Source organism: Heliangelus exortis, chromosome 2 (genome assembly GCF_036169615.1).
Source record: "Heliangelus exortis chromosome 2, bHelExo1.hap1, whole genome shotgun sequence".
Taxonomy (NCBI): domain Eukaryota; kingdom Metazoa; phylum Chordata; class Aves; order Apodiformes; family Trochilidae; genus Heliangelus; species Heliangelus exortis.
This window is the reverse complement of record NC_092423.1, coordinates 40,726,173-40,753,118: the sequence shown is the minus strand read 5'-3', so window position 1 is coordinate 40,753,118 and position 26,946 is coordinate 40,726,173. Positions and strand designations below refer to the sequence as shown.

The 26,946-nt window shown below is 38.9% G+C and overlaps 1 protein-coding gene across 1 annotated transcript; it reads left to right on the top strand.

The window, feature by feature from the left end:
- KLHL7 (kelch like family member 7) lies at positions 1 to 25,543 on the top strand. Its single transcript, XM_071735709.1, has 11 exons — positions 1 to 418; positions 5,083 to 5,185; positions 6,114 to 6,207; positions 7,395 to 7,519; positions 9,319 to 9,494; positions 12,130 to 12,304; positions 13,675 to 13,817; positions 18,934 to 19,174; positions 22,006 to 22,207; positions 22,499 to 22,596; positions 24,277 to 25,543. The coding sequence occupies exons 1-11, from the start codon at positions 299 to 301 to the stop codon at positions 24,558 to 24,560; spliced, it is 1,761 nt and encodes a 586-aa protein (XP_071591810.1). The 5' UTR covers positions 1 to 298; the 3' UTR covers positions 24,561 to 25,543.
- The last annotated feature ends 1,403 nt before the right edge of the window (positions 25,544 to 26,946 follow it).

Below are 26,946 nucleotides of genomic sequence, written 5' to 3'. Positions count from 1 at the left end.
GCGCCGGCCGATGGCGTCAGCGCGCCTGGCACCGCCCCTTCCCCCGCCATCCTGCGCGAAGGCCGCTTCCGCCGCGGAGAGCAGCGCTCCGGTACCGGTGGCTCCGTGGGGGCGGGCCCAACCTCATTCCTCCCCCTGCCTTGCCCGCGCACTCCCTTCTGCTCAGCGTCGGAAACCGTTGGTTTGACCCCCACCCCCCCCACACCCTCCGGCCGCTGGCGGGCGTCGCCTCGGCGGCGCATGTTACCCGGGAGTGGCGGCGGGCCGCCGGTGTCCGCGGCGGTGAGGGCGGGGAAGCATGGCCGCCCCCGGGTCCGAGAAGAGCAGCAAGAAGAAGACGGAGAAGAAGCTCGCCGCCCGCGAGGAGGCGAAGCTGCTGGCGAGCTTCATGGGGGTGATGAACACTATGCGCAAGCAGGTACCGACCCTTCCCCCGGCCCAGCGGGGTCTGCGGCCGCGCAGCGGCTCCGTCACAGGCCGCGGCGGGGGGGGCCGGGGCTGGTGGTAGCCACCCTGTGGCGGCCACTTGTCGCCTGGCTTCGCCGCCGTGCAGACAGGCGCTGGCCAGGGCCGCGATGCCGGGGCAGCCCTGCAGACAGCCCCCTCCCCGGAGAGGGTCTTCTTTCGGTGTGGCTGCGGCGGATGCTCGGAAGGACGCGCCCCTGGGGCTGCCCACCCTCTGGGGGTGCCCACCCTCTGGGCCAGTGCAAAGGGTGCCTCCGGAACGCTGCCCAGCGCCGGTACAACAGGCGTAACAAGTTCAGGTTTTCCTTGGCATGTCTTGTTGTCGGTGCTGAAGGTAGGAGGCACGGGGGATTTGCTTCCTCGGCTGATAACATCTTGTCTGGAGGTAGTCAGGAGAGAAGTGAAGGTGCGACTGATGGCTGAGCTTCTGCTGTTCACACAGCCCTTTTCAAACAGCCTGTGAGGAGCTGAAAGATGGTGATGCAGAATTTTAACCAGGAACTCTGAACCAGGTGGCCGTGTACCCCCGTGAGTAGCATCAGTGTAGTGAGCTGCAGTGGGGGGAGAGGCACGGCTGGAACCACGGTTTGGTTTCAGGAGTAGTGGTGGTTCTTGAGCTTTCTACTGAATCCATCTGGCCATACCACTGAGAAGCCAGTGGCAGTATAAAGGGCTGGTGGCCCCATCTCTATAAATTCTGACCTTTTTGCAGATCAGATTCCTAGATCAGTTGTCTAATGATTATTAAAGCTGAGGGTTTTGGTTTGGCTTTGAGCAAGTGTGCCAACCAGAATTATAACTATACAAGTTAATACTAATACAAGTAGTACTAATACCAGTTGAGCTGTCCAAACGGAATGAAATGCTCATTCTTTTTTAAAAATTTATTCTTTTTTGGTTTTTTCCCCTAAGAAGCTCAGGTTTCTAGAAGTACAAGAGCAGAAGGATGATCTGTGTACCTTCTTACATAAGAAGAAATCTTTATCCTCGGGAGGAGCTGGCTTGATTTTGGTGCTATGATTTGAAAACAATGATGTGGAGACCATGTTAAAACTAACTCTGAAGCCAGCTGTTTAAGAACTTTTGAGGGCTTCATACTCAGCACTGTTGTGTGCTGTATCTTCTAGTGTTTAGCTGCTTGTCACCCGGTATTAGTTTTGCCAAAGGCTTGGGCTAGCTTGTAGTGATGTGTTCAGCAGTCTGGGTTGTGGCCTGACAAGTTACATTATAGTGTTAATTCTGCTTTTCTCTAGCATTTCAACTCTCACTAATACAGAGTGTTGTGTGCATGAACCATTTTATGCAGCTAAACTCCTATGTATGAAAAAACCAAATTGGTTTAAATAATCTCACATAGTGGAGTTGAGGCTTTAAGCCTATGACTAACTTTTTTTCCTCTTACTATTGTGTAGGCATATTCCAAGGTGTAGGTGAGTTTGTGACTCAGCTGTTACTGCTTAGCTCATACCTCTGTCGTTGTTATAAAGAGGATGCCAGATGCTGTTAAGGCTTTGTAAGCAGACAGAGCAGATATTGCTCTCTTTTAGATATATGTACAGTCCCTAGCACAGGAAAATCACAGTGCTAAACTGTGTCACTGTTCTGGTATGTGGCACCAAGTTCTCTGCAAGTACCTGATTTTTCAGCAGAGTGCAAGCTTTCATCTAGCTACGTATTACTTTAAAGCAGAGAGAGGGGATCCAGAATTAAGTGCTGTGAAGTCTGTGTGTACTTGTAGTTCAAATCCCTTTATACCTGAGGAAGTGCAACTCTGAAATTTGCCTGCTATCAAAGGCTCCTGAAAATTTGAAATATAACCTCAGGTAGTTGCCTTGCATATCCCACCCAGTGCTGACCACTCCAGAAATACTTGCATAGTTCATGACACTCATGCTTCTTCTAGGAGTTGTTTGCAAGAGGAGTATAACAGTTGTTGGGGGAGAAAAGGAGGGTGTGAGTATATAGGATAAAATTAACATGTCTGCAGGAGCCAGAGGAAAACATACTAATTCTGTTGATCAGTTGTGCTAATGTTAAAGAGGATTTATAGGCAGCTCTTTCTTCTTGGGCTTTTAAAAGTCAAGGTCTATGTTGTGGTTATAAAATCTAAATATGGTAAGAGTTTAAAATTTCCTGTGATGGAAATAGCATGTGGAGCACTAGCTATTTAAATGCATTAGTTTAATGCTGTAGGAAAGGGGGATGATTGGACATCTAATTTTAAAGAGGCTGTTTTTTGTTTGAGCAGGGAGGTAGAGGCAGCCTCCATGAGCGTGGGAGTTTAGAGCAAACTATTAACATAACTGGTCTTAGTACTAATGAAATGTTGAGGGCAAGTGTGTTTTGGGCTCATTTTCAAGGTGAGATGGCACACATATTGGTGGTTTTAGAGCTGTTTGACAGCATGTGCATAAATCCCTTGTTGTAACCTTGCAGCTGAGTGCAGATGAGCCTAGAGTGAAGTAATTGAGAATGAAGCCTGGACAGAGTTGCAGGGTGTTGCTGAACCTGTTACTTGGAAGGTGAAGGGCCCTGATGCAATCTCACACTCAGTGTGTCCTCTGGTTGATGTAACAGCAGTCACCTCTTGCCTCACTGAGATGACTCAGTAGCACCAATGGGTCCTTCTGGTCCTCAGAATGCAGCAGTTGAAAAGGAAGTCATACAAGAAGCATCCCCAGGACAGAAATTTAAAAGGTGGTCTATTTTGGTTGACAGGTATTTCTTCCTGCACCCAGAGAGACCTTAAAATATCTGAGGTACTTCAGATGCTGAGATAAGGTGCTGAGTGTATCCTAGATCTGCACCATGGAGTTCAAGCAACACTTGCAAGTCTTACTAAAACTTGGCCACCGAATTTTATGGTATCTTTTACTGCTGTTTGCTGACACTTGTTTTCAATCAGCTGTGCTAGGAATTTCAGCTCCAAGGGATTTCCTCAAACTTTTCATGAATGGCCTTTGTGTTGTTTCAGTCCTAAGTGGTTTAAAGTTACACCTGTACGAAGGATTCTGTATGTCAAGCTCTGTCTCTTAATTAAAACATGTTTTAAAATGTGTTATATATGTTTTGTCCAGTATGTGCTTCTGAGTGTCCTTCAAGAAACTGAAAAATAAGGTTTTTTGAAAGAGCTGCATATATGTATTATCTGAGGTGTCTGAATCTTCTGAGGTGTGGAAAACTTTTTTTGGCTATTCTAAACAATTTACTCCTCACAGTAGAAATAAACTTTTCTGGGATTAGTATTGGGATGGGTGTAAGTAGGTGTTTCTGAAAGTAGTTTTGTGAACTTAGGGTAGTAGTTGAAAAGTAATTCCTCTTTTTAGGAAGCAGTGCTTCTCAGTTTTTCGTTATCAATGAAGAGGATGTAATAACAAACTGTGGTATGGTGTGCATTTATTTCAGTCAATATGATTTTGGAAAGGATACCATTTGCAAAATCTATTCAAATTATATCTTTTTACCCCTGTCTCTTGCTTTCCCCTCGTATTTCCTGACAGCTTTTATTAGTTGCCACTTTTATTTCTCCCAGTGCATGACATTTCACGTCTAGGGAAGAAACAGTGTTTACATACAAATAGCAAACAAGTAAGAAATAATTTTTTTTTTTGTCTTGAAGTTAAATTAGTTGCTCGTCAGGTGTGACTAGTCAAACCCTTCTGTAGAATTGTTATTTTTGGGATACGTTAACTAAAGATTCATTGAATGCCTTGCACTTCTTTGTCACTTTCACTCCAGTGGGACAGTGTGTGAGCTGACACAGGCAGGGTGCAGGAGCAAGCACAAAACATTGGATGAAGTGCAACGAGTAAATGAATACCCATGAACTGGGGGATCCTATTTCCTGAAGCAGCACCGGGGGCAGAGGCACAGAAGTGGGAATGCAGACTTCATCCTTCCTAGAGAAAGATCAAAAGATTTTGAGCCTGCTGCTTTCACCTGTATATGTGGGACTTTTTGCCAGTGTGGTTTTCTGCTGTGCTTTGGTCTTTCTCACAGAAGGGCAGGAATCTCAAAGGTGTTCAGTAGGATGCCTCTGACTATAACAAGCCTGTGTTACCTAAACACAGATGTTCTTGTCAAGCACACAAGACTAAACAAGGGTTAGTAGTATGATGTGTTTTTTGACATCCCAGGTGCAAGTCACTTGAGCATGTTTACAGTCCTCCTTGACAATTTTTCCTTATATTTTCACAGGCAATATGCTGGCAGTCTTCAGATATGAGGTTTCTAGGAGCTTTTTTGGAAATCAATGGCTGGATAGAGAAGAGAGCCACTGGTTGATAAGAAAGGTGTCTAGCCCCTTGCTAGACAGAGTCTGCATTATTGGAGGCTGATACAAATGCCAGAGAGACAGAACTTTAATTAAAGTTCATGTGTTATTTGTGACCATCCTTAATGTACAATATAACGAGTAAACTGAAGGTTGCTAGTTCTCCAGGTTACTGAATTAAACTTTGACTTACAAAAAAAACTTTTTATTATATAATACGCTTCAGTTGTGTTAAGAAAACCAATGAATTTCCATAAGCTGTTTAAAGAAATATTGTTGAAAGATTTTTGAAAATTCTCATCTTTGTTGGTTTTTTTGTTTCTGTTTTTTTTTCTCTGATTTAGAAAACTCTGTGTGATGTCATTCTTATGGTTCAAGAAAGAAAGATCCCAGCTCACCGTGTTGTGCTTGCGTCAGCCAGTCATTTTTTTAACTTGATGTTTACCAGTAAGTCTTTTCAAAATTGATTAAAAGTTTTCATTATGATATCCTAGTAGACTTTTGGCTGACAAGCCACTTTCTTTATCAAAAGTTATTAATTTCAGAGTCAAGTATAAGTGAAGATTTCCTCTTTTTAGTCCTTCCATTTATCTCTGTTCACCCTTCCCCTCTATTTCTCTGTAACTCTCTTTTCATCAAGTGTTATGTACTGTGTAAGGTCTCATTAATTTGGGCCCATATGCTGTATTGGCATTGGTCTCCCACCCCCAACCTACAAACTGGGAGTTTTTACACCTGTGACAGAATTTATCTGCCCTATTTTTTTTCCACAGTAGGCACTTCCACGAATAAAATGGCCTTTCAGAAGTGTAAATATTCTTGCATTTATGCTATCTTTACAAATTTACTTATGTAGTATATGTCTTCTGTATGCCCTACCCATGAACGGTATAATTATTGTGCTATAAAACACACAGTTTGAAGTCAAGTAGAAATGAAATAACCATGCTTCCCAGTGGTCAGCTTGTAGCCATCTGCAGGCAAACTCAGGGTGCTGTGTCTGGATGTGGGGAGCTTGGAGCTGTCTCTGTTATCAGCCTGAGTGTGGAAATGGCTTTTGACAGAGCAACGGGTGCTTCCTGGTTTTGGCAGTGCTAACTTGGCAGTCTGCACTCCAGTCAAAAGCATCTGTGACCTTTCCTATTTAATGCAGTTTATTGTAATGCACATAACATGCATTCACATGCAGTTGTTATGTTGTCTGTCCTACTGCCTCCTTTCTTTCCTGACTTGCTTGAATCCTTGGAAAACAGCAATCAATTGTCAGTACTTTTTAGCAGGTTCCTGCTTTCTATAATCACTTAATTTTCTACTGTTTGCAAAACATACAATAAGTGGAGTGGCTTATTGATCCAGTTTTTTAATCTATTTGCAGCAAATATGCTTGAGTCAAAGTCCTTTGAAGTGGAGCTAAAAGATGCAGAACCTGACATTATTGAACAGCTCGTGGAGTTTGCTTATACAGCAAGGTAGTTTTGTTATTTAAAAGCTGACACTTTTTCTAGGAAGTCTGCCAATTGTAAACAATAAATTCTTAAAATAATGCTTTTATGATTCATCAGTTTTGTTACCATTACAGTTCTTTACTGTATTTAGAGCCTGCTGTGACAAGACCTTCTATCCTCCTTCCCTTTTTATTTAAACAGTAGGAAGCCCTGCAGATGAAAGAAAGTGGCAGTTCTGTCTAGAAAGCAATTCCAAGCATTTTAAGCTTTTGACTTCAGTGTTGGAATCAAATGATATTTCCCATTGTTCTGAAATTCAAACTTCTATTGATGTCATCAGGATTTTTCTTGATGGCCATGGTAGCAGTTGCACAGAACCATTTCTAGGAGTTACACCTTCATCTCAGGACAGGCACAGTGAATAAGTGTTCTCAGAACAGCGTGCCCTTCCTATCTTAGGTTGTCCGTATGCTCATTTGGTTTTTTTAAATGCTGTTACTGCAGATGACTAGGATTCTGAACAGTTCAGAATTTTCATTAGTTCTTTATTATTTCTTCATTAGTTCTCATGCCCATGGGTGGCAGGCCTTACATCTTTGTACTAACGGGATTAACTATCCTTAGGAAGGTTTTCCCCTTTCTTTGAGAGGAATCCTGTTGTATACTCCCATCAGTGGTGAGGGGACAGTCAGTGTCAGCACTCTGGCCATATGGTTGCCTCCCCTGGTGCCCAAGCCCTTGCCTGTGGGCTCTGTACCTTCTCTTGAAGCACTGCCAAACTGGTTGTTCTGCTTGTGCACTCTGGGCATATCAGCCAGAGCAATGTTGACAGTGAGTTCAGGCAGGTTTTGCTGATGCCTGTCTGGGAGTGGGAGACTGTCAGAAAAAAAGGTTCTGTTAATTTTCTGTTTTGTGAAAGGGGCTAATCACACGAGTCACAGCAGTAGTACAGTACTGCAGAGCACCTCTGCTAAAGGCTTATTCTTTAGAATCTGGAACAGTTTACTCTGCCCTTTCTCAAGAAAGCAGAGAAATGGAAGCAATTTGGGAGATCACAGAGTGGTTGTGTCTTTAGTGTGTACATGAAAGATTCTTGGGCATAGAGCAGGGCAATAATTTTGCCATTTATGTGAATTGGTGTAAGTTGCTTTTTTTTTTTTTTTTTAATAGGTAATTTTAGTGATGCTAATTCTACACTTTCTGTTCTGCAGAATCTCAGTGAACAGCAATAATGTCCAGTCTTTACTAGATGCAGCAAACCAGTATCAAATTGAACCTGTGAAAAAAATGTGTGTGGATTTTTTAAAGGAACAAGTTGATGCATCTAATTGCCTTGGTAAGAGAAACACAGACTTAAAATTACTCTTTATTTTTAAATTTTGCTGTTCCTGAAAAATATAAAATATTGTCTAAAGGAGAGCAGTATTTGGCTAAATCCAGGAATGTGAAAACACTTTTGCTCTGAATCTGAACTGTTATTCCTTTTCATAGACAAAACGATGTGGATAGTTGTCTTGCCTGTATCAGAGGCCACTGACTGCTAGCTCCCATCCCAGGTTTGCAGTGCACTGGAGGCTCTTGTTTGTTAGAGAGCCTCAGCTGTTTTGTAAAGAAGAGATCTCGGTTATTAATGTGCTTGGAGACAGAATTTGATAGATTTGTGATTTATACAAAACTGATGTCTTCAAAAAGGTGTGAAACAGGGTGAGTTAAAGTTATTTGGTTTTAACTGCTCTTTATTTTGACTGAAATCCATGAATGTCCTCGGGGCAGGTTTGATATTTAATATGTTCTGTAGCCATGGTGAACTCAGGGTTACAGAAAAGGTAACAAGTAGAACAAAATGTGTTTTCATGCTTAAGATAGGGTCCATTTTATTTTATATTAAAGATTAACTTCTTTATAGAGTTTTTTCTTGACATTGGCCATCTAATTCTCCTAGTAATATCAGTTATGGACACTCATAACAACAATGGAAATGCCTCTGCTATGCAGACAGGCTGAGGGGGTTGGGGTTGTTCAGCCTGGAGAAGAGAAGGCTCCAAGGAGACCTTACAGCATCTTTCCAGTATGTGAAGGGAGCCTACAGAAAACGTGGGGAGGGACTTTTCACCAGAGAGAGTTGTGATAGGGTATGGGGTAATGGTTTTAAAGTGAAAGAGGATAGATTTAGGTTAGATACTAAGAAGAAATTTTTCACCATGAGGATAGTAAGATACTGGAATAGGTTGCCTAAGGAGGTTGTTGATGCCCCCTCCCTGGAAGTGCTCAAGGCCAGGTTGGATGAAGCCTTGTGCATCCTGGTCTAGTGGGTGATGTTTCTGCCCATGCAAAGGGGTTGGATCCTGATCATCTTTAAGTCCCTTCCAGCACTAACCATTCTATGATTCTTTGAAATGTTTTGCGCAGTATCTGAATTGTAATGATTCAGCTGACACTTTGTTGCAGTATATGTGGCTCTGAAACAGCTGCTGGAAGAAAGACATTACTTCCTAAGGAAAATGCCACTTTTGCTTCTTTCCATACTTTGTTGCTAGTTTATAGCAAAAATAAAAATTTGGAGATAATACAGATGAAGAGAAAGAGTAAATAAATTTTTCCTCAAGGCGTTGTATACATGTTCAAATGCATTCTTTGCAGACTCCTAGGGATGTCCACAGTTCATTTTTTTTTACCTGTATAGAAAAGTTGCAGTTCACAGTGACTCTTAAAAGAGATGTGGCTTGGTTGGTGACTGCTGCTGCGTGAGCAGGTCAGGGAAGTTCATAAAACCTGGATCCAGTTTCTCGAGCTGTTCTGATTAGATTGCATTATTGTGATATGGCTCAGACTTGGCTTATGATACTTCTGGGGAAAGAAACTAAGGAAATAGTGTTGCAGAGATAGTGAATAGAGCAAGTGCTGCAGATTTGAGTCTCCCTTTAGTTTGGTAGGGATCAAGAGCTTGCACTTATCTTGGTTTGTGTCACGTTGCAGATGACTTACGACAGCATTGCTTTAAAGGAAAAATAGCATGGTAATAAATATTAAATTGGGATTGTGAGTATTACTGAAATTACAGTACTTTTATTCTAATATAGGAAAGATAATTGCCATTCAAATTTGGAAGCTTTTTTTTTAATTCTTCTTTCATAGGCATAAGTGTGTTAGCAGAATGCCTAGACTGTCCAGAACTGAAAGCCACTGCAGATGACTTTATCCATCAGCATTTCACTGAAGTTTACAAGACAGATGAGTTTCTTCAGCTTGATGTTAAACGTGTCACACACCTTTTGAACCAAGATACATTGACAGTGAGGGCAGAAGACCAGGTGAGATCCCTGTTCCGTACCACTTCGTACCACTGAACTTCACTGTATTGTTTTTTTTAATCAAGCTGGTTTAAAGTATCTCACTTCTAATTCTGTATTGCTTGCTAAATTGTAGAATAAAAGATCATTTGTAGCTTGGTCAAAACCAAATTAATGAATATCCAGTTTTCAAGTATGGTTACTATGTTTCAGCAAACTAGAGACTATGACTAAAAAGTCATGAAGGGAGTAAGCAAACCAATTTCCTTTATCTAGAATATCTATAGGGCTTCTGATTTCATAATATAATACATTAAAACTTAGTTCATGTAGCAGTTGTTCCTATATTGAGGTTCATGTGCTACTGGTGAAAGTGAACCACTTCCAAGTGGTAAGCAAACTGCCAAACTGTGTGTAGAGATGTGGATGCACATCTCTCCTGAGTGTAATCTCAGCCAGTTTCAGAGAGGAGTTGCTCCTGATGGAAACATATGCAGACACAAGTTACACTTGAGGAACTGGGAGGCAAGATGAACAAAACCCTGAAAGCTGGATGCATTGACTGTGATGGATGGTGGAAGGCCCTTATTTATGGAGTAAATACACAACAGTTTAAGTGGCTGAAATGAGCCTGGAGTATGACTCAATTAAAAGCTGTAACCTGAGGTAGGAATTATACTCAGCTGTCCCATTTGTAAAGCTTGAATCACTTTACAGTGCAGCCCTGAATGCTTTTCTGCTTCAGGGAAATATGAAGAGTATAGGTCTGAGGTGCTTGTAGGATGGTTGCAGCTGCTGGGTACTTCTTGTAGCTTCTGAGTCAAGTCCATTGAAACCTTGCCTCTCTGGTTATGTTGTTCTGGTGCTTGAGCTAGTTCAGGTTCATGTGGATATGTCATCATGAATTGTCTCACACCTTTTGAAGTGCAACAGAGGAATTACCTTGTCAAGATAGTGTATGTCTCCCTTTGGATAGAAATGGATGTTTTCCAGACTGAAATTTTGTAAAATGAATGCATTTTCTTAATGTACCTCTAGCAGTAAAAAGCTTCAATCAAAATAAGAATTACTACAAGCAGGGGGATAATATGAGGCAACTTGAATAAGATAGTTGTCTACTTAAAACTATAAATGAGTTATGTCACAATTCAACATTCTTCAGCCATGTGCTGGGGATATTTAGGGCCATGGGGTAGCATTTTCAGAGTGGAATGTTTTTTGTTAGTGCATGGATGTGGTGGTTAGCTTGCAGCCAAGTGGCACTTTGAAACTGACATTCTTGAAATTCTGTTGTTAAGGTAGGATGGCATGCTTTAACTTGACAGCAGTTACAGAAATCTTGATTGAGGCAGCATGGCATCATTAAAATTCCTGTAGGAAAATGGCAGCAGGCAGTATGAAACTGCAGAAGTTTGCCACTGATACTAGAGGAATCCTATTTTTTAGGAGTACTGCTAGAAAGTTGGCATTTTACTCTAATTTTTGTATTAGTATAAAAGCATATTTTAATTTAGTAAAAAAAAAAAAGAAAAGGTAGCTTTAATTTTCAGCTGTCCTGTTTTTCCTGTATGCAAGTGATGTTTCTGTTGATGAAGTGATAAATGTTCTTGTCCCAGTAATTCAGTTGAATTTCCTTAGCTAACTGAATTGAGCCATAAACATTTTCTGGATTTCTTCACTCTCCCTTACTCCCTGGTCATTGTGCAGAATTATAGCTGAGGTGGTTTAGCAGTCCTTCAGAATAACTCTTAATTCTGCCATTAAACATCTTTCCACATTATATTTCACTCACCACTGGTCGTTGTGATCAGCTTCAAGTAGAGGTGTAGGTCTGGACTGTGCTATCACTTGAAACTTAAGTGTTGACTCTGAAGTGGCAGCATAGTAAATAAATTTGCTGTGTCTGAGAGCAGCATGGAAGTATCTTAGTAGATAGGTAATACTGGATTTTGGTTTCATTATTTCCTGACCCAGAAGACAATCTGCTCTCTAGAAAAACCTATTATCTTTTCCTGGAAAGAGGAGATAAGAGAGGCAGCTCTATGAATGGTAGATTTACAGCAATCTGCAGCTTAAAAATTTAATTTAAATGGTTCCCTAAGACACAACAGCAGCAATGTATTTGGATTCCCAACACTATTATTTGTTAACAGGAGCAGTTTGTCAGCTCAGGAGACGATCTCAAATAGAAGCTATTTCAACATTTCTGGTGAAGTATTACCTGTGTCTGTGAAATGGGATTCAAAGCATATTAGTCTTAGCCTGGTACAGAGGTACCCACATCAATATGAATTGCAGGTTCATGCTTCCCATTTGAAGGAAAACTGAAAAAAAAACCCAACGCAGGCTAAATAAGAAAGCAATGGGGTTTTTTGTAGATAGGCTTTATTCTGTGGTTATGAATTTGCTTTACTTCATGTCTGAGCACTGTCTTTTTATTGTCTTTTTTTGATGTTTGGTTGGTTGTCTTGTTGTGGGGTTTAGGTTGTGTTGTTTGTGTCCTTTTTTGGAAGATGATAATGAATTTTCACATACTAAACTGTTAGTGTAAGTTAACCTCCAACAGGCAAAAGAATCAGTTAGGAGCATTGAGATTCTGTTATTTTTCTTACTGTGTGGTGATGTGCCTTATCCTTTTCTTTCCTTCTTTCCTAAGGTTTATGATGCAGCAGTCAGATGGCTGAAGTATGATGAGCCAAATCGCCAGCCATACATGGTTGATATTCTTGCTAAAGTCAGATTTCCTCTTATATCAAAGAACTTCTTAAGTAAAACAGTTCAGGCTGAACCACTTATTCAGGATAACCCAGAATGCCTTAAAATGGTGATCAGTAAGTTGACCTCTAGCTGAAATCTTTAATGTTCTGTATAATTTTTAAAATGCCGTGGAAATCTTTATTTTTTTGCTTTGACTACATTTTCATATTAAATTAATCTGTGTTGCCTCTAGGAGGCTGCATTTAGTTGAGTTGGATTAGCAGATTATAATGTAAATAAAACCAATCTTCTGTAACAGAGTGTGACTTTCATTTCTTTTCTCCTTGCAAATGACATGAACTCCATGATCAGTAATGGCATGAGTTTTTAGGGCAGTTGGAAGTCTTAATGTGCCTTTGGGACAGGCTAGCAACTTCAGTTTTGTTCATGTTCATATATGATGATAAAGGAACTATTTTATATCAAAATTTGGAATATTATGAATCTTCCCTAGGAAAATCAGAATGTTAAGCATATATTGCACTATTTTAATCATTAATATATACTGACTGTTGAACCTGCGGGTAGTTACATTCTCCCCATGAGATGGGGAACGAGCCTCACTTTTATTTATAGACACTATTTGTGAAATTTTATTGTGTGAGAAAGAAAAGCCTAAATATTAAGGAAGGCAGTTTTTAAATTTTGGTAATGGTTAATTGGCTTCATTTTAGTGTGGATCTAAAAAATGCTATGTGACTGTCATCCTTCAGTCAATGAACAAGATTCAGATTAATCTCTATGTTGGTAAATACTTGCTGACCATCAACATTTCAGTTGTACTTGTGGCATGGAATTGGGTGCATTTGCTCAATAGGATTGTTGTTTGCCTGGTCTTAGTGGTTTGTAATGTCACTAATATATTTGCACTCTTTGGAATGTTTCTTAATTGAATGCTTATGCCAATAGTAACTAATTTTGATTTGTCATGCTAAGAACAAAAGTGAGGGATTTTTATGAAGTACAATAAGCTAGATATGCCTTCCTTGTTAATCAGAAACTGCAGGATGAAGAGGCAGGCATGGTTGACTCCTCATGGCATTTAAGTCCCTTTTTTAAATGTTAGTTAATTGTTCTCTAGGCTCTGCTGGTTTTTTTTATTCCTTTGTTTGCTTCCTTTTGCCTGTGTCAATGCAATAAACTTGGAAGCCTGTTAATATTGGCTAAATGAGCTGATCAATGAATTTTTATACAACATGAGTTCATGTCTCATTTTCACATGGAGCAGGCAATTTGAAATAGGATGTAAATCTGGATGTGTGTACCTGCCCTTATCTACTGCTGTACATTTTTCCCTTTTAAACCAAAACTTACAGGTGTAATGTAGATACTTTTACCGCCCCTTTTTTTCATTCCTTCCCTCTCCTTCTATCCACGCCTCTGAAACATCTCTTTCCATGTATGAGCTGCACTGGATCTGCAACAGTTGTTGCCTTCCTTCCAGGTGGGATGCGATACCATCTGCTTTCCCCAGAAGACAGAGAAGAGTTAGTGGAAGGTACACGGCCAAGAAGAAAAAAACATGATTATCGCATTGCTTTGTTTGGAGGCTCACAGCCCCAGTCCTGCAGATATTTTAATCCAAAGGTAATCGTTACCTCAGAATGCATTAAGATTCACTGTTTGTAATCTTACGTGTTTTATTTGCTGACAATATTAACAAAAGCATAATGATCTACAAAACAGTATTGGAAAGGATGTATTCCCTGCCTCTTGGGTATACAGTTGGGAGAGTATGGTTAATTAGGTGGTTTTGGATCTGTGTACGTAGATGTATTATGTGTGTGTTTGTTGGTCATATTAGATACGGAGTTCTGATAAATCCATCTGTGTTGAGAATTGATTGGTATGTGCATCCCACAGCTGGAAATAAATAAAAGGTCACAGGAACATCAAGCAATCAGTTAGGAATACGTGAAAGTCTTTATTGCATGTGCATGCATGTATGTGTTCAGAGAACAACTCAAAGCAATTTATTTTTAGCACAAGTTAATTTATTGGCTTATGTGTAGAACCCAGTTTTAAGGTGCAATGTGGTTTTTCAGTGCATTTGTTATAAGCATGCAACCACTTCTAAATCCCAATGGTTCACAGTTTTGTTTATTATTAAGAATATGTAAGGAAAAGAATTGGGAGCCAAGTATTCTGTTAGTACAAAAGTGAGTTTTTATAACAAAAAAACTTAGTGATGGCTAATTTAGAGCAAGCAAGCGTTGCCTGAAATTTGTTTCCATGTGTCCTGAATAAAATTAAGCCACAGTTATGGTGTATGTTTCATCTATGCAGGCTAGATGGTGTAGAAACATCAGCTGCATGTAGAAGAATTATCCAAACTGTTTTATCAGGCAAGCACATGTAGTAATACAGAAAAATTGCTACATAAACGTCAGGGCTCTCAAGTTACAAGATCACGTACCTATGATATTTTGTTTCAGAAATTAGGGTTTTTTTAACTCAGCATATTAAATGCTTGTTTTAATTTCAAACAGTGTGTTATCTGTGTGAACTTTTTAGTCAGTGTGAGCCCTGTCAAATCTAATTCAGAATGAATGTGCCCTTGGCATGTGTTTTGAACTCATCATTCACTTTCCTTTATGTAAGGTAAAATTGAAGCCAACTTCTTTGAGTACCATTCAAGTCTGGAGAAAAACCTGCCAGCTTTGTTGACTTAATTTGAAAGACCTTTAATGTGCATTTTTACTGGGAATTCCAAATGCTTAAACAATTACCACCTTTTCTTCTTCATACACATACTCAAGAAAAAAAACAGGACTCCAACATGGGGCAAGGAGGAAAAGGGAACAGAGCAGATAATTCTTTCTTTTCCAAGGTCTGAGTTGGGGAAGCCTTTGATCAGGGCATTCATCCTTTTCAATTACTTGGTTTTGAAATTTTAACAAGTTGTAATTCACCCAATATGCTCTGACCTTTATTTCATTCAAAGGAAATCAAGTCAAAGTGTCTTTCTCTTAATCTCTAGTTATATATATTGGAGCAAGGCTGCTTATAGGCAGGACGGAAACCAACTTTAAGACAGACCTATTGTCCCAGTCATTTATTGGTGATGATATTATCAACATAGCATGTATGTTTTCTCTTTACCAGCCTGATAGGTAAAATTGTGTGTCTAATACCAATAGCAGTCAGAATTCAAAAGATGGAGGTTGTTGCTTCCTCACTCTTTATAAATTAGTATAAATCTCCCCAGCTGTATCTGTGTATTTTCTGAAAACTTAATCAGTGCATGCTGAGTGGGAGTGACAGGCAAAAAAATTAAAAAAAACATGTATGCAGTTAGGTGATCTTCAGCCAGACTTAAAATACAATATTGGAGAACTCTCTTTGGTGGACAAAAGGTCATATCTATGTTATTCTACATAAAGCATAGGATAAAATAGTGCATTTTTTCATAGATGATTTACCCAGGTACAACAGCAAAAATAATTTAGTTTGGAAGGATTTTTCCAGAACTGCCTTTTGATTAGGCTTTATGGCCTTGCATGTGGATTAATTGGGGGGAGGTGGGCAGTGAAGGAGAAGGAAAACAGTGGGCAATTTTAGATCTTGATTCTAATGAGCATGTCTTCCTTGAATGTTTTACCTAGTGCTTATATGCTTTCCTGGGGATTCTTAGCTAGCCTGTCATGTCTTGTTGAATAGCTGTTATTTCATTTCCAGCTCTAAGCCATTTAAAGGCCATGATCTGGATGTTTTGCTTGAGTATCTGATCTTTAATGAACTGTGATAGTAGCTTCCTAAATGCAGCAAACCAAGGATCCAGAATCCCTGTTGAATTAGCGTGGTGTGCATGCAAAATAAGTGTGGGATGTAAGGCTCCAGTGCTGCAAAAGACTGTATCATGTTTAACTCATTTTAATTAGCCTCGTTAAAAGGTGAGGGAAGTATGACAGAGCAGAGAATTAAGATTGTGCATGTATTTTTTCCAAGGCTAGGACCTTGGAAGAGAATTGAAATTTTTTTTTGTTGTCTGTTGAACTGCTTGAATAGTGACCTAGTCCTTCACTTTTTATTTTAATTACATTCAATAATTTAATTAAGTTCTTATGTCAGAAAAGCAGTTCAAAACAAAAGTGTTTCTCCTCAAAATATTCTCAGTTGTGAGTGATAGATTTCAGTAATTCTAACATTACAAAATTAGTGCATATTTTTTTATTTTTCACTGATTGCTTTGCATGCAAAATCAGTCCCTAATGTTAACCTTAATTTTGTTGCTGTTACTAAGGGTTATTTAAATAAGAGTGGATTGGATATTGTGTCTTATATGTGGAGATTGTTAATAGTATTACTTTAAGGCTGTATTTGTTGTCTTTACTGCACTGTAACTGGTATTTCTATTGATGCATGTACTACAAAGCAAAATGATGCAACAGGACAGATGCAGACAAGCATAAAACTTGTGGAGCAATCTGGCACTACTTTGAGAAGAGATGTCTGTTTTCACAATACTACTAGAAATCCTAGATGTTCTATTAATGGTGGTGGGAAGCATTTTCTTGTTGAATTTTTCACAGAATGATTTTTAAAAGTTTTTATTCACCCCCCCCCCCCGAACTTGTGAATAAAATACTTTTAGTTATACATGACTTGGTGGGATTTTGAGGCAACAGTATGCTTATTCTTTGCAAATTGCTTTGTCTAGTGACCAGAAATGGCTGAAAGTCTTAACTTTTTAACAGTGCAAATCTAGCAAATGGCAAGTAACAGATGCCTGGCATTGCTATTTCTTGGTGAATAAAGTGACCAGCATAACTTTTTATGAGGAGACAGGGATGTAGTCAATGAGCTATTAGTAGGGAGAATATCCTTGTCTGCTCTTTTCCTTGAAAAATTTGGAAGAGGAGTTACTGACTGAAAAACAGGGAAAATCCTTTAAAAAGGCATTTTTTCACAAAGCTAGGAATGGAGATAGTTTCAATAAGTAATTAAATAAATTCATTAAAATTGAAAAATCCTTTAAAAAAACCTGTTCAGTACAAACACACAGCTTCTGCCTCTGGTGTCCTGCATCACATTTTTTTGAAAACCAAGATCAACAGGGCAAGTGTCACCATATGCCTATCTTGTTCTTTCTTTACTCAGCCACCCAAAAATGAGGCTTGCCACTGCCCAGGCCTGCGTAGATCTTGACTGTGGCATAAAGAAACTTCTTTACGTATTATTTTAAACGAATAAAATGTATAAGTGCATAAATTGAAATAGATTTTACAAGGTGCAGACTAACACTGAAGAGCATTACAGGAGAATGACTGCTTCCTGCTGAAAGAGGAGGATACTGCTGAGTGTGCTCAGGCTATGGGATAACCTGTGGCTTTTCATTTGATAAGGTGTGGATGAAACGGTACCTATGAACTGAAGCCATAAAAGTGGGTCAGATAACAGCCCTTTATACTAGTAAAGGGGGAAAAAGAAAAGATTTTTTTTTTGTAAAAGTGCCAGAAGTTTGAGCTAGAAAATATGTTGATCTTGCACAATGCAATAAGACATTTTCTTAAGATTTATGCAGCTATTTATTTTGCCATGCTGTAGTATGGCTTTCCTTTCTAGGATGCCCCAGGACCTGTTTCTCACCATAAAGGGCCACATGCACCTGCCAGCTCTTCTTGATATGGGGGATGCTACAAGAAAAGATTGTAAGATGTTTTGGACTATAACATGCTCTGCCTCTCTTTCTTTGAACCCCCATGTAGGAGTCGCTGTCCTTCCTCATTGACCAAGGTGTTTGAAGTATGTCCTTGCTAAGAAAATGTAATGATGTAACGTCTTGTGTGAACCATTACAATGAAGGTCATTCAGCAGATTTAGCTAGAGCATCCTGAGGTGACACAGATAAGAGTTAAGGTCCTGCACTTTCCTGTTCAGTATAGGGTACAAGCTGTGCTCATGGAATATGTGAGATGCTATTACTCAAGAAGTGTTTCTTGTGCTGTATGCTATCCTGGTCTGCCATCAGTTGCTGAGTTTGATGTCCTTAAGACTTTGGGTAGTGTTGCTGCCCGTACTTGATACTTGCTGGTTTTGCCAATCCATGCAAAATCAGTTTCTTGGCAACATGCCTGCCAGTATTTGTGGTGAAGCATTATTTCTTTCTCATGCTATCAACTGTGGATAGCTGTAGATCATTTGTGTTTTGTAAATTCTGTAAATAAGCTTCTAGTTGTCGTGGTAATAAAGTATGTATCAGAGCTTTTTAACTGAGTTGCTTGTCAATTTGGATATTACCTTCTTTTTTCATTGCCTTTGTTTGGGACATTCTGTATTTTATTTTACTTTTTGAGAAAGAATTTGTTACTATATGTAAGATGTCTTTTTCCTTTGCTATAAAAGAAAATGCAATCCTACTTTATTGATCATATGCATTGTTTCTGACATGATAGCAGCAGGAGGGTGATTTTTGCTGGAAAAAACCCTGTTTTTCAGGAAGCTGTACTGGGTGTACACAGGGAATGAGGAGATAGAATTTGAAAATGTCATGGTTCATTGCAGCTAACTATGTCTGTGTCTAAGAATTTTTCAAGAGTACGCCTGAGGAATATTCTTCAATAAACAGTGTTCATGTTTGTTTTGAAAAGGAACTTTAAAACTGACCATATCTAAATCTCTATGAAAAGCTCTGTTTGAAAAACACTCGCTGTGCAGGTAAGTGTTATAATCTATTAGACATTACTTGTTCTTTGTAATGCAGGATTACAGCTGGACAGACATCCGATGTCCCTTTGAAAAGCGCAGGGATGCAGCTTGTGTCTTCTGGGACAACGTAGTTTATATTTTGGGTGGTTCCCAGCTCTTCCCTATAAAGCGAATGGACTGCTACAATGTGGTGAAGGATAGCTGGTATTCCAAGCTAGGACCTCCAACACCTCGAGATAGCCTTGCAGCCTGTGCTGCTGAGGGCAAAATTTATACATCTGGTGGTTCAGAAGTGGGTAAGACACTAAAAATCTTTCAAACAAACAAACAAACAAAAAAAAAAAAATAGTACAATCAAAATACCTGGAATTTTTTCTGGTTTTTGCATGACTGTTGAAAAGAAACTGCACGTTGCCATGTTAGCCTAATGAGTTAATTTTCCCATATTTAGGGTTTTATCTTCCCCACAATCCAACAGTCTGTTTATGTGGTATTTTTAAAATGGTTTCACTGATAGAAATTAATATTTGCATTAAGTAGAGCACAAAGTACACTTAAACTCCTAAGAGTTAACTAGGGCCAAGCAGATACATTTGGGGAGTCCTACACTGTTTGTAGCTGACTTTTAAATCTGCAGAACTCAGTATGGTTTAAAATTTTCTGTGATGTTTGGCCAGAATAGCTGTTTTTTGGCAATGGCATTCCTGGTATATATTGGACCTAATGAATGTTTTTTAAAGAAAAAAAAAAAAAGGTTGAAAAAACCTGCTTCTTTTGGGTGGTGAGATTATAGCTGACCCTGTAGAAGAATTTGTCCAGGTCTCTGTCAAGTGACAGAAGTTACCTTCTGTTGACTTGTTACTCTGTTGATTTGCTTCAGTAAATAAAGAAATACTGGGTTGGGGTTTTTTTAGATGTTATTATTCAACACTTTAAAAAAATGAAGAACATTGGATTGTTTGTTTTTTTTCTCTCCCCAAGAAACCTAGTTGGGTGAGTTATGGTATGTGTCATAGCAATGTTTTACAGTTTATTGTTTCTAAATCATGTACATCAATCAGCAAACCAGAAGTTGGAATGTAGGTTAGCTACAGCCATAAAAATACAGAGCTTAAAAAAACCAACATTCTGCATTGGGAGGAAAAAAAATCAAGCAAAAGAAAAAAAACCAAAAAAAATCCTGACCTTGAACCAGGGAGAAATTTTTTAGTAGACCCCTAGGTCCTCTTGAGTTCTGCCTTGCTGTAGAGGTGAGCAGAGGGAAAAAGATCATAATCGGTGCTTAACATTTACAAGTCACTTGGTGTTCCCAAGTGTCACAACTTCCCATTAGCTGGCTCCTAAAACATTTGGAGAGGTCTAATGTGGCAGCAGATCAGGCAGTTCCTAGCTGCCACCTGGTGTAGGAAATGGGAAATAGCACCTTGCCCTTTACATGAAATAGGCTGCATTGGGAAACTGGGAACACTACAAAATCTTGTAAATCTTCGCAGTTTCCCACATGTCAGTTCAAGATGGAGAATGGAACAAAATTTGATTATGGATTTGATTTTACGATACATTGTAGTTAGTTAATACGTGATCAAGGAAATTTTATTTTGGGAATTTTAAATCTGCCCTCATATTACTGCACAGTTTGACTTAGCTTTCTGTAAATATTTTATTCAAGATAAAATAGAGCTAAAATTAATAATGGAGCTTATTTTGCCTGTACTTTTTTTTTTTTAACTTTTGGAATCCAGTGAATACTGCTTGTTTGGAAAAGTCTGTATCCTGAATCCAGTATTTTCTAATTTAGAGCATGCAATTATGTGAAACCATTAATCAGAGAAAGTGCTGCAGTGTGTTAGCTATAAAGAAATCTAAAAATCATATGCTTTTTGCATTGATTGAATAGGCTGGGAAATAAATTACTGTGCCAGCCCATTATAGAAAACAAGGTGCTTTTTTTTCCCCACTTTGAATTGATGGGAGTACTGTTTTATTTGGAATAGCTAGCAGAGCTTGAAAGCTAAGCATACTGAGTTCTTCCATTATATTTAGGTTCAGGAAAAATATGTAAGATTACACTGACAGCATACAGAAAACTGAGGCTTTTCCCTCTTTAGAAAAAAGACATTAAAGACAGTTCTGCTTTATTTTCCACAGACAAGAATTTCTAGGGATGTGTGTTTATAACAAGGAAAAAATATATCCTATTCTGTACAGTTCTTTGTGGTACTGAGAATTACATAGTAGGAGTAAAGAAATGCACACTTTGTAGAAGTTTACTCCTGTATTTTGGGTGTAGAAACATATATTAAAACAAAGGGGAGAAGGTTCTGGTTCTTTTCTGATAAAGTTGTATCCAGCCACCTTTGCTTTGGCCACGGTTCAGCTAGTTACCTGAGCACAGGTCTTTAAGCTCCCATCTGTCTTCATTAGAAAAATTGCTTTTCATTTCAGTAATGGTTTTATTTGCCCTTGAGAGAGGAGTACACAGACCTTGCACCTCAGAAAATAAGTATTTGCCAGTACCCAGGAAGAAAGTAAAATGGTGAGGGGTAACTGTCTTGTGATTGCTAGTAATTCAGGAGTGTGTTATAATATAATCAAGCTATGCAATTCCCAAGGCAACAAGTATTCTGGGTACTGGGCAAGTCACAGTGCTTAGAGGAGAAAAGTCTCATGTGAATCTGTGCTAAGTTTACAAAGCTGTTTTCATCTTCACATGTGAAAAGGTAACATTTCCATGTAGTGAGATTGGCACGAGATGATGACAATAGATCAGTAATTTATATAATTTATATAAATATTCGGTGTTTATTCTGCCACCTCCATTCGTCAAAAAAGAATAATCCTTATCATCTTTTTTTTGTTTTGTTTTTAAATAAAAATAGCAGTTTTATAAACTGGCTTGCATATTTTGGAATAAAAGAGTCAAATGGATTAAAAGTGAGTGCTTTCTGAACAGTCCCAATTTTCAAGTGGGTTAGTTCTGCTTTTGGAGGTGGGAAGGCAGCTTTCCCTTTTCGAGTAACAAATAAAGCATCAATCATATATAATTACTGTTAGACTCTTCTCTTTGAAAGACAACCATAAAAAATTAATGCCAATTTTGGGGGGGGGGGTTCTGCTTTGTTTAAAGGAAATTCTGCACTGTATTTATTTGAATGCTACGACACAAGAACAGAGAGCTGGCACACAAAGCCCAGCATGCTGACTCAGCGATGCAGCCATGGGATGGTAGAAGCAAATGGTCTCATTTACGTATGTGGAGGAAGCTTGGGAAACAATGTTTCTGGAAGGGTCCTAAATTCCTGTGAAGTTTATGATCCAGCCACAGAAACGTAAGTATTGTATGTGCTCTGATTATTTTTGGTGAATTTTGGCTTTGCTCACTCTGTAAATAACTGAAGGATGGATAAATAGGAAGAGTTGTGTTTGTTAAGGAATTTCCCCAAGTTGAGCAGTAATAAATCAGTTATCTGTAGTTCTGCTTAAAAGGCAATTTTTCTTAAGCATATTACTTATGTATTTAATTTTGTTAACACTAGGGTGTATATACATATTTTTTACCTGTTGTCTAGGAATTTCATAGTGAGTTTTCCTGTTTTGTTTGGTTTTTTTTTTTTCCTCAGGTGGACTGAACTCTGTCCAATGATTGAAGCCAGAAAGAATCATGGGCTGGTGTTTGTAAAGGACAAAATATTTGCTGTGGGTGGACAAAATGGCTTAGGTACTTTAATTATTTTAATTCTCTAGCAGGTAACACAAGGTTTTGTGGGGGCCCTTTTTCATTTACAAAGAATCTATTCTTCCCTGTTCAGCTGAAAAACTTTACACAGGACCATACAACACATCCTGCCACTGTCACATGGGTGTCACACTGCCTTCCTTTCACTTCCCTGCTTCAGTGTTTCTTATTTTTCAAAGTCACAGTACTGTCAAATTCAGATATGTGTCCATACTATGGCCCAGTTCTTCAGTAGTTACTATGGCTAAACCAGTCATCTGAGAAAAGATATTTTTTTTTTCTTCTTCGTTATGTATTTTGAGATATTTTAGCATTCTTTTGAGAGAGGTAAAGGTGTAGCCATGATTTTGGGAACTTCAATCTAAAGACTTGAAGCTAGTCAGCTATTTTAAAATGGTGAAAAAGTGAACTCTCTTGAGTGCCCCAGTTTTGAAAGGTGACTGTCATGGGCAGATCATTTTATGACCTGTCTCCTTGCATTTAAAACCAGAAGAATAATAATACTTTGTTTCCCAGAAGAACTGCATTTTAATTACACAGGGTTTCTGAAGTGCTTTTCAAAATGGAGAATTTTCAGCTATTAGGCTTATTAATCACTGTTTATGGTAATTAGAATATTTTCTTTCAGATTTATGATCTTTTAGAATATAGCTTGTTTTTTAATTAGCTACTAAAGCTATTCCCAGCATGATTGATTACTAATGCAAAAACATCAGTAGATGCACTTTTTGCACAAACATTCTATCAACCATTTATAGGCAGAGATGCCACTATCAAAATGTTAAAGTATTCACTGAATGCTCAGAAGTGTGTACTGTTGAGTAAGTTTAAGTATTGTTTTGCTCTTTGTAGCTTGACTTACTGATTAATTGGTCTTCTTGTAATATAATGGGGAAGAGTTATGTCTTGGTTTAAATATTTGTATTTCTTAACGTTATATAAAGGTTTCTTAATCTTTCAGACCTAGTAGTTAAGGACTGGAAGTGAAAACTCTGACTCATATTACTGTTGTTAAATAGGGGTAACAGGATGTTCATAGATACTGTGAAGTGTGATTACTGGCCTGCTTCCTAAAGAAGCAAATCTTAGCAAATCAGAAAATCTACTTTTCTGTAGCAGGTTTCAATTCCCTTGACACTTTTCAAAGATTCAGGCTTTCAAACTTCAGTTATTTTACTATCACAATGAAAAGACATCCTGTATCAGTAAATAACCAATTTAGGTTAAGGTACTGTTGACACCTTTAGAATAAAAAGCCATTACTATAAGGAAGCTGCAGGTGAATTCCTAACCTGTAATCACTAGACAAAAATCCGTAAGAGAAGTCACTTTGGTCCTTCTCTTCACAAAGTAATGTGTTAGAGTCTCTTTCTAGAGAATAATCAGAAATTTCTTACAACACATCTGCCTTTCAGTGCCCTTCTCACTTGTGTCATTCTTGTACTGGTAAAAAGGTAAGCCACTACTTTAAAATCTGTGGCCCTTTTCATGCTGTGGCTTGGGGAGGGGGGTTGGTTTGGTTGTTTTTTTTTTTAATTCTAGGATACACATTTTAATCTAAACCTTGAAAATAAAGACAAAGTTTAATGAAGCATTTGTATGCTCTAGTTCAGTCTGTACGGGGCAGTGTACTAAGTGGTTATCTATCTTATTGCTTTGTAGGTGGCCTTGATAATGTAGAATATTATGATATCAAGATGAATGAATGGAAGATGGTGTCTCCAATGCCATGGAAAGGTGTAACAGTGAAGTGTGCTGCTGTGGGATCTATAGTCTATGTCCTGGCTGGTTTTCAGGGTGTTGGTCGATTAGGGCACATTCTTGAATATAATACTGAAACAGACAAGTGGATAGCCAATTCCAAAGTCCGTGCTTTCCCAGTGACAAGTTGTTTAATCTGTGTTGTAGACACTTGTGGGGCAAATGAAGAAACTTTAGAAACCTGAAGACCTGTAGGAGATGCTTAGACATTCTTCAAGGACTTGTGGAAAGATGACTATTGGTGCTTTGCTTCCATGTTTTACTGAATCTTGTTAAACTGAGTAATATGAAAAAACTGAGATGCAGTCTTTAGATTTGTATATACAGCATATTGTGTAACATGAATTTTGTCATGCCCATTTTCTTGTCTGTTCTAAGAGATGGGGATGTGTTTTGAGAACCCACTTACCTAGCTGACATCATATGGCATCTTCCTTTAAAAGGACTCTGTGTGGCCTTGTTAAAATAGACCCAGTCCAATTATATAGAACTCAAAGCATTTGACGAAGATAGGATTTCTGGTTAAACGACACTTTATGGAGCTCAGTTGCAGATATTCTTCATGTAATAAAGGTGAGTAAATGCAGCTTGGGTCGTGAGAAATACAAGCAAAAGTTTTTCTCATTTATACCTACCTGCAGAAACCTTACTAGAATGCAATGAAGATTTTCCTCAGGAAAGACCAAGGACAGCAGTGTAATAAATATTCCCATGTTGAATGGGAATAGGTTATACAGTTCCCTAGATAGCTGCCCTCTTCCAGTGACTTTCTTCCATCATTTGCATGACTGCATATAATTTTTTAAAGTTAGACTGGCCGTATACATAGATTAGAGAAACACTTTGCTAGTAACATCTTTGGCATTTTGGGGAGCTTTCATAGAAGAACTTTCATTTTTTTGTTATGCTGAGGTAGGGGCATGGTGGGGGAAGTCTACAATAATTGTGCACTATAATTAGCAAGTTGGAAATTTGGGATTAATACTGAATATATTTTGCCAGGCATCAGACTGTACATATTGTGGATGCCAAACCATTAGTAAAGATGGTAATGGCAATGGGAAGGCAAAGTCAATACAACAAATGTATTGATTTTCTTCTTGAGAGTGACTGTTTTTAAAATGGCATGAACCAAGTCATTAAAGATACTTTATAGAAGTCTTCCAAAGTTGCACATGGTTGTTAATCTCTGGTTTATAAGCATATAGTTCTGTAAATGTTTCTAGCCAGCATCACAGTAAATTTCTTCCAGCACAGAATTTCAGCTTGTCAAGCTATTGGTGTCAGTATTGTATACATCTTCCAACTTCTGGAAAACTATACAAATGATGTATGTACATCTGTCCTGATCCCATGCTAGTTTACTAATAATCTTCATCCTAATCTTTGTTACCTCTCTTCTAGCTTGCTAATTTTTCAGATCTGTTACTATAAGACTATTAGGTTTGCTTAAAAAGCTTGGTGCTTTCCTGCTGATACCTTGTATATTGCTGGTGGCATGGATTTTTAGTCTGTTTTATTTCAGAAGATTCAGCAAGTTCTCATATGTAGCATGAATTTCAAAGTCAGTGCTTCTTTGCAGATTTCTTTCTGGCTTTCTTCCTCATCCTAACAACTCTCTGCATGTACAGGAAGTAGCAGGTACAGTCGTGGGCTTTACAGTGGTTCCTGCAACTTGGTTCTTTATTCAGTAGTAAGTGAATGCTATAAATCACTTTTTGTTGTTGTTGTTCCACCTCACCTTTTCTTTTTTCTCATCCATGAAACAAATGTGCTGTTAGTGTCTCCAATCCTTAATTCTAAAACACTGTAAAAACTGAAGTCAGCTGTGCACTTCTTAAGTACTACAGGCTGCTTGATCTTTTCTATCTGCCTTTAAAATTGTGAAGCAACTTTTTCTGACTTCAAGTAGTTAATACTTCTCTTTACACAAAAAGACCTGTAAGTACGGAGACAGAAAGAACTTGTGAGAATTAGCATGTCATGGAACATGTGTGCACTGGCTGTCCTCTCCGAGTGGCTGCCCTGGTGGCAGGACTGCAAACTGCTCCCCGTACCTGTCTGCACTTTCTTAAGGGCTTATGTACTTCTGGTAGGTTCTTTTCCTTGACTTTTACCTCAGTGTGGGCCCCAGCCCATGGGCTCAGATATCTTGTTTAGATCAAATTGACAATGGTTGGGATGGCAATAATCCTCTTCCCCAGCACTGCTCTGTGTCATGAACTCTGCTGATGAAGCTCACAGTGTGCCAGCCTGCCATCAGCCTTGCTCTTATGGCTCCCTTTTGACTGAAGTTCCATTCACTCTCTCAGAAGGGGCTTAGCTATGACATCCCCCTGGCAGAAAGCTCTGTCCTCTGCACTTGCCAGAATGGATGTGGTAGCCCAGACAGAGCTCCCATGAAAAGATGCAGCCACCCATGCCTCAGGCTGCAGGCAGAGCCAGAGCCTTTTGCTGGTAAGGGACAGCAGTAGTGGCAAAAGCTGTGGGTGGTGTAACCCAGGTGGAGGATCTGCTCAGCCTGGTGGCAGAGCTACAAGAGGAAGTAGAATGGGATCTGAGAGGACAAAG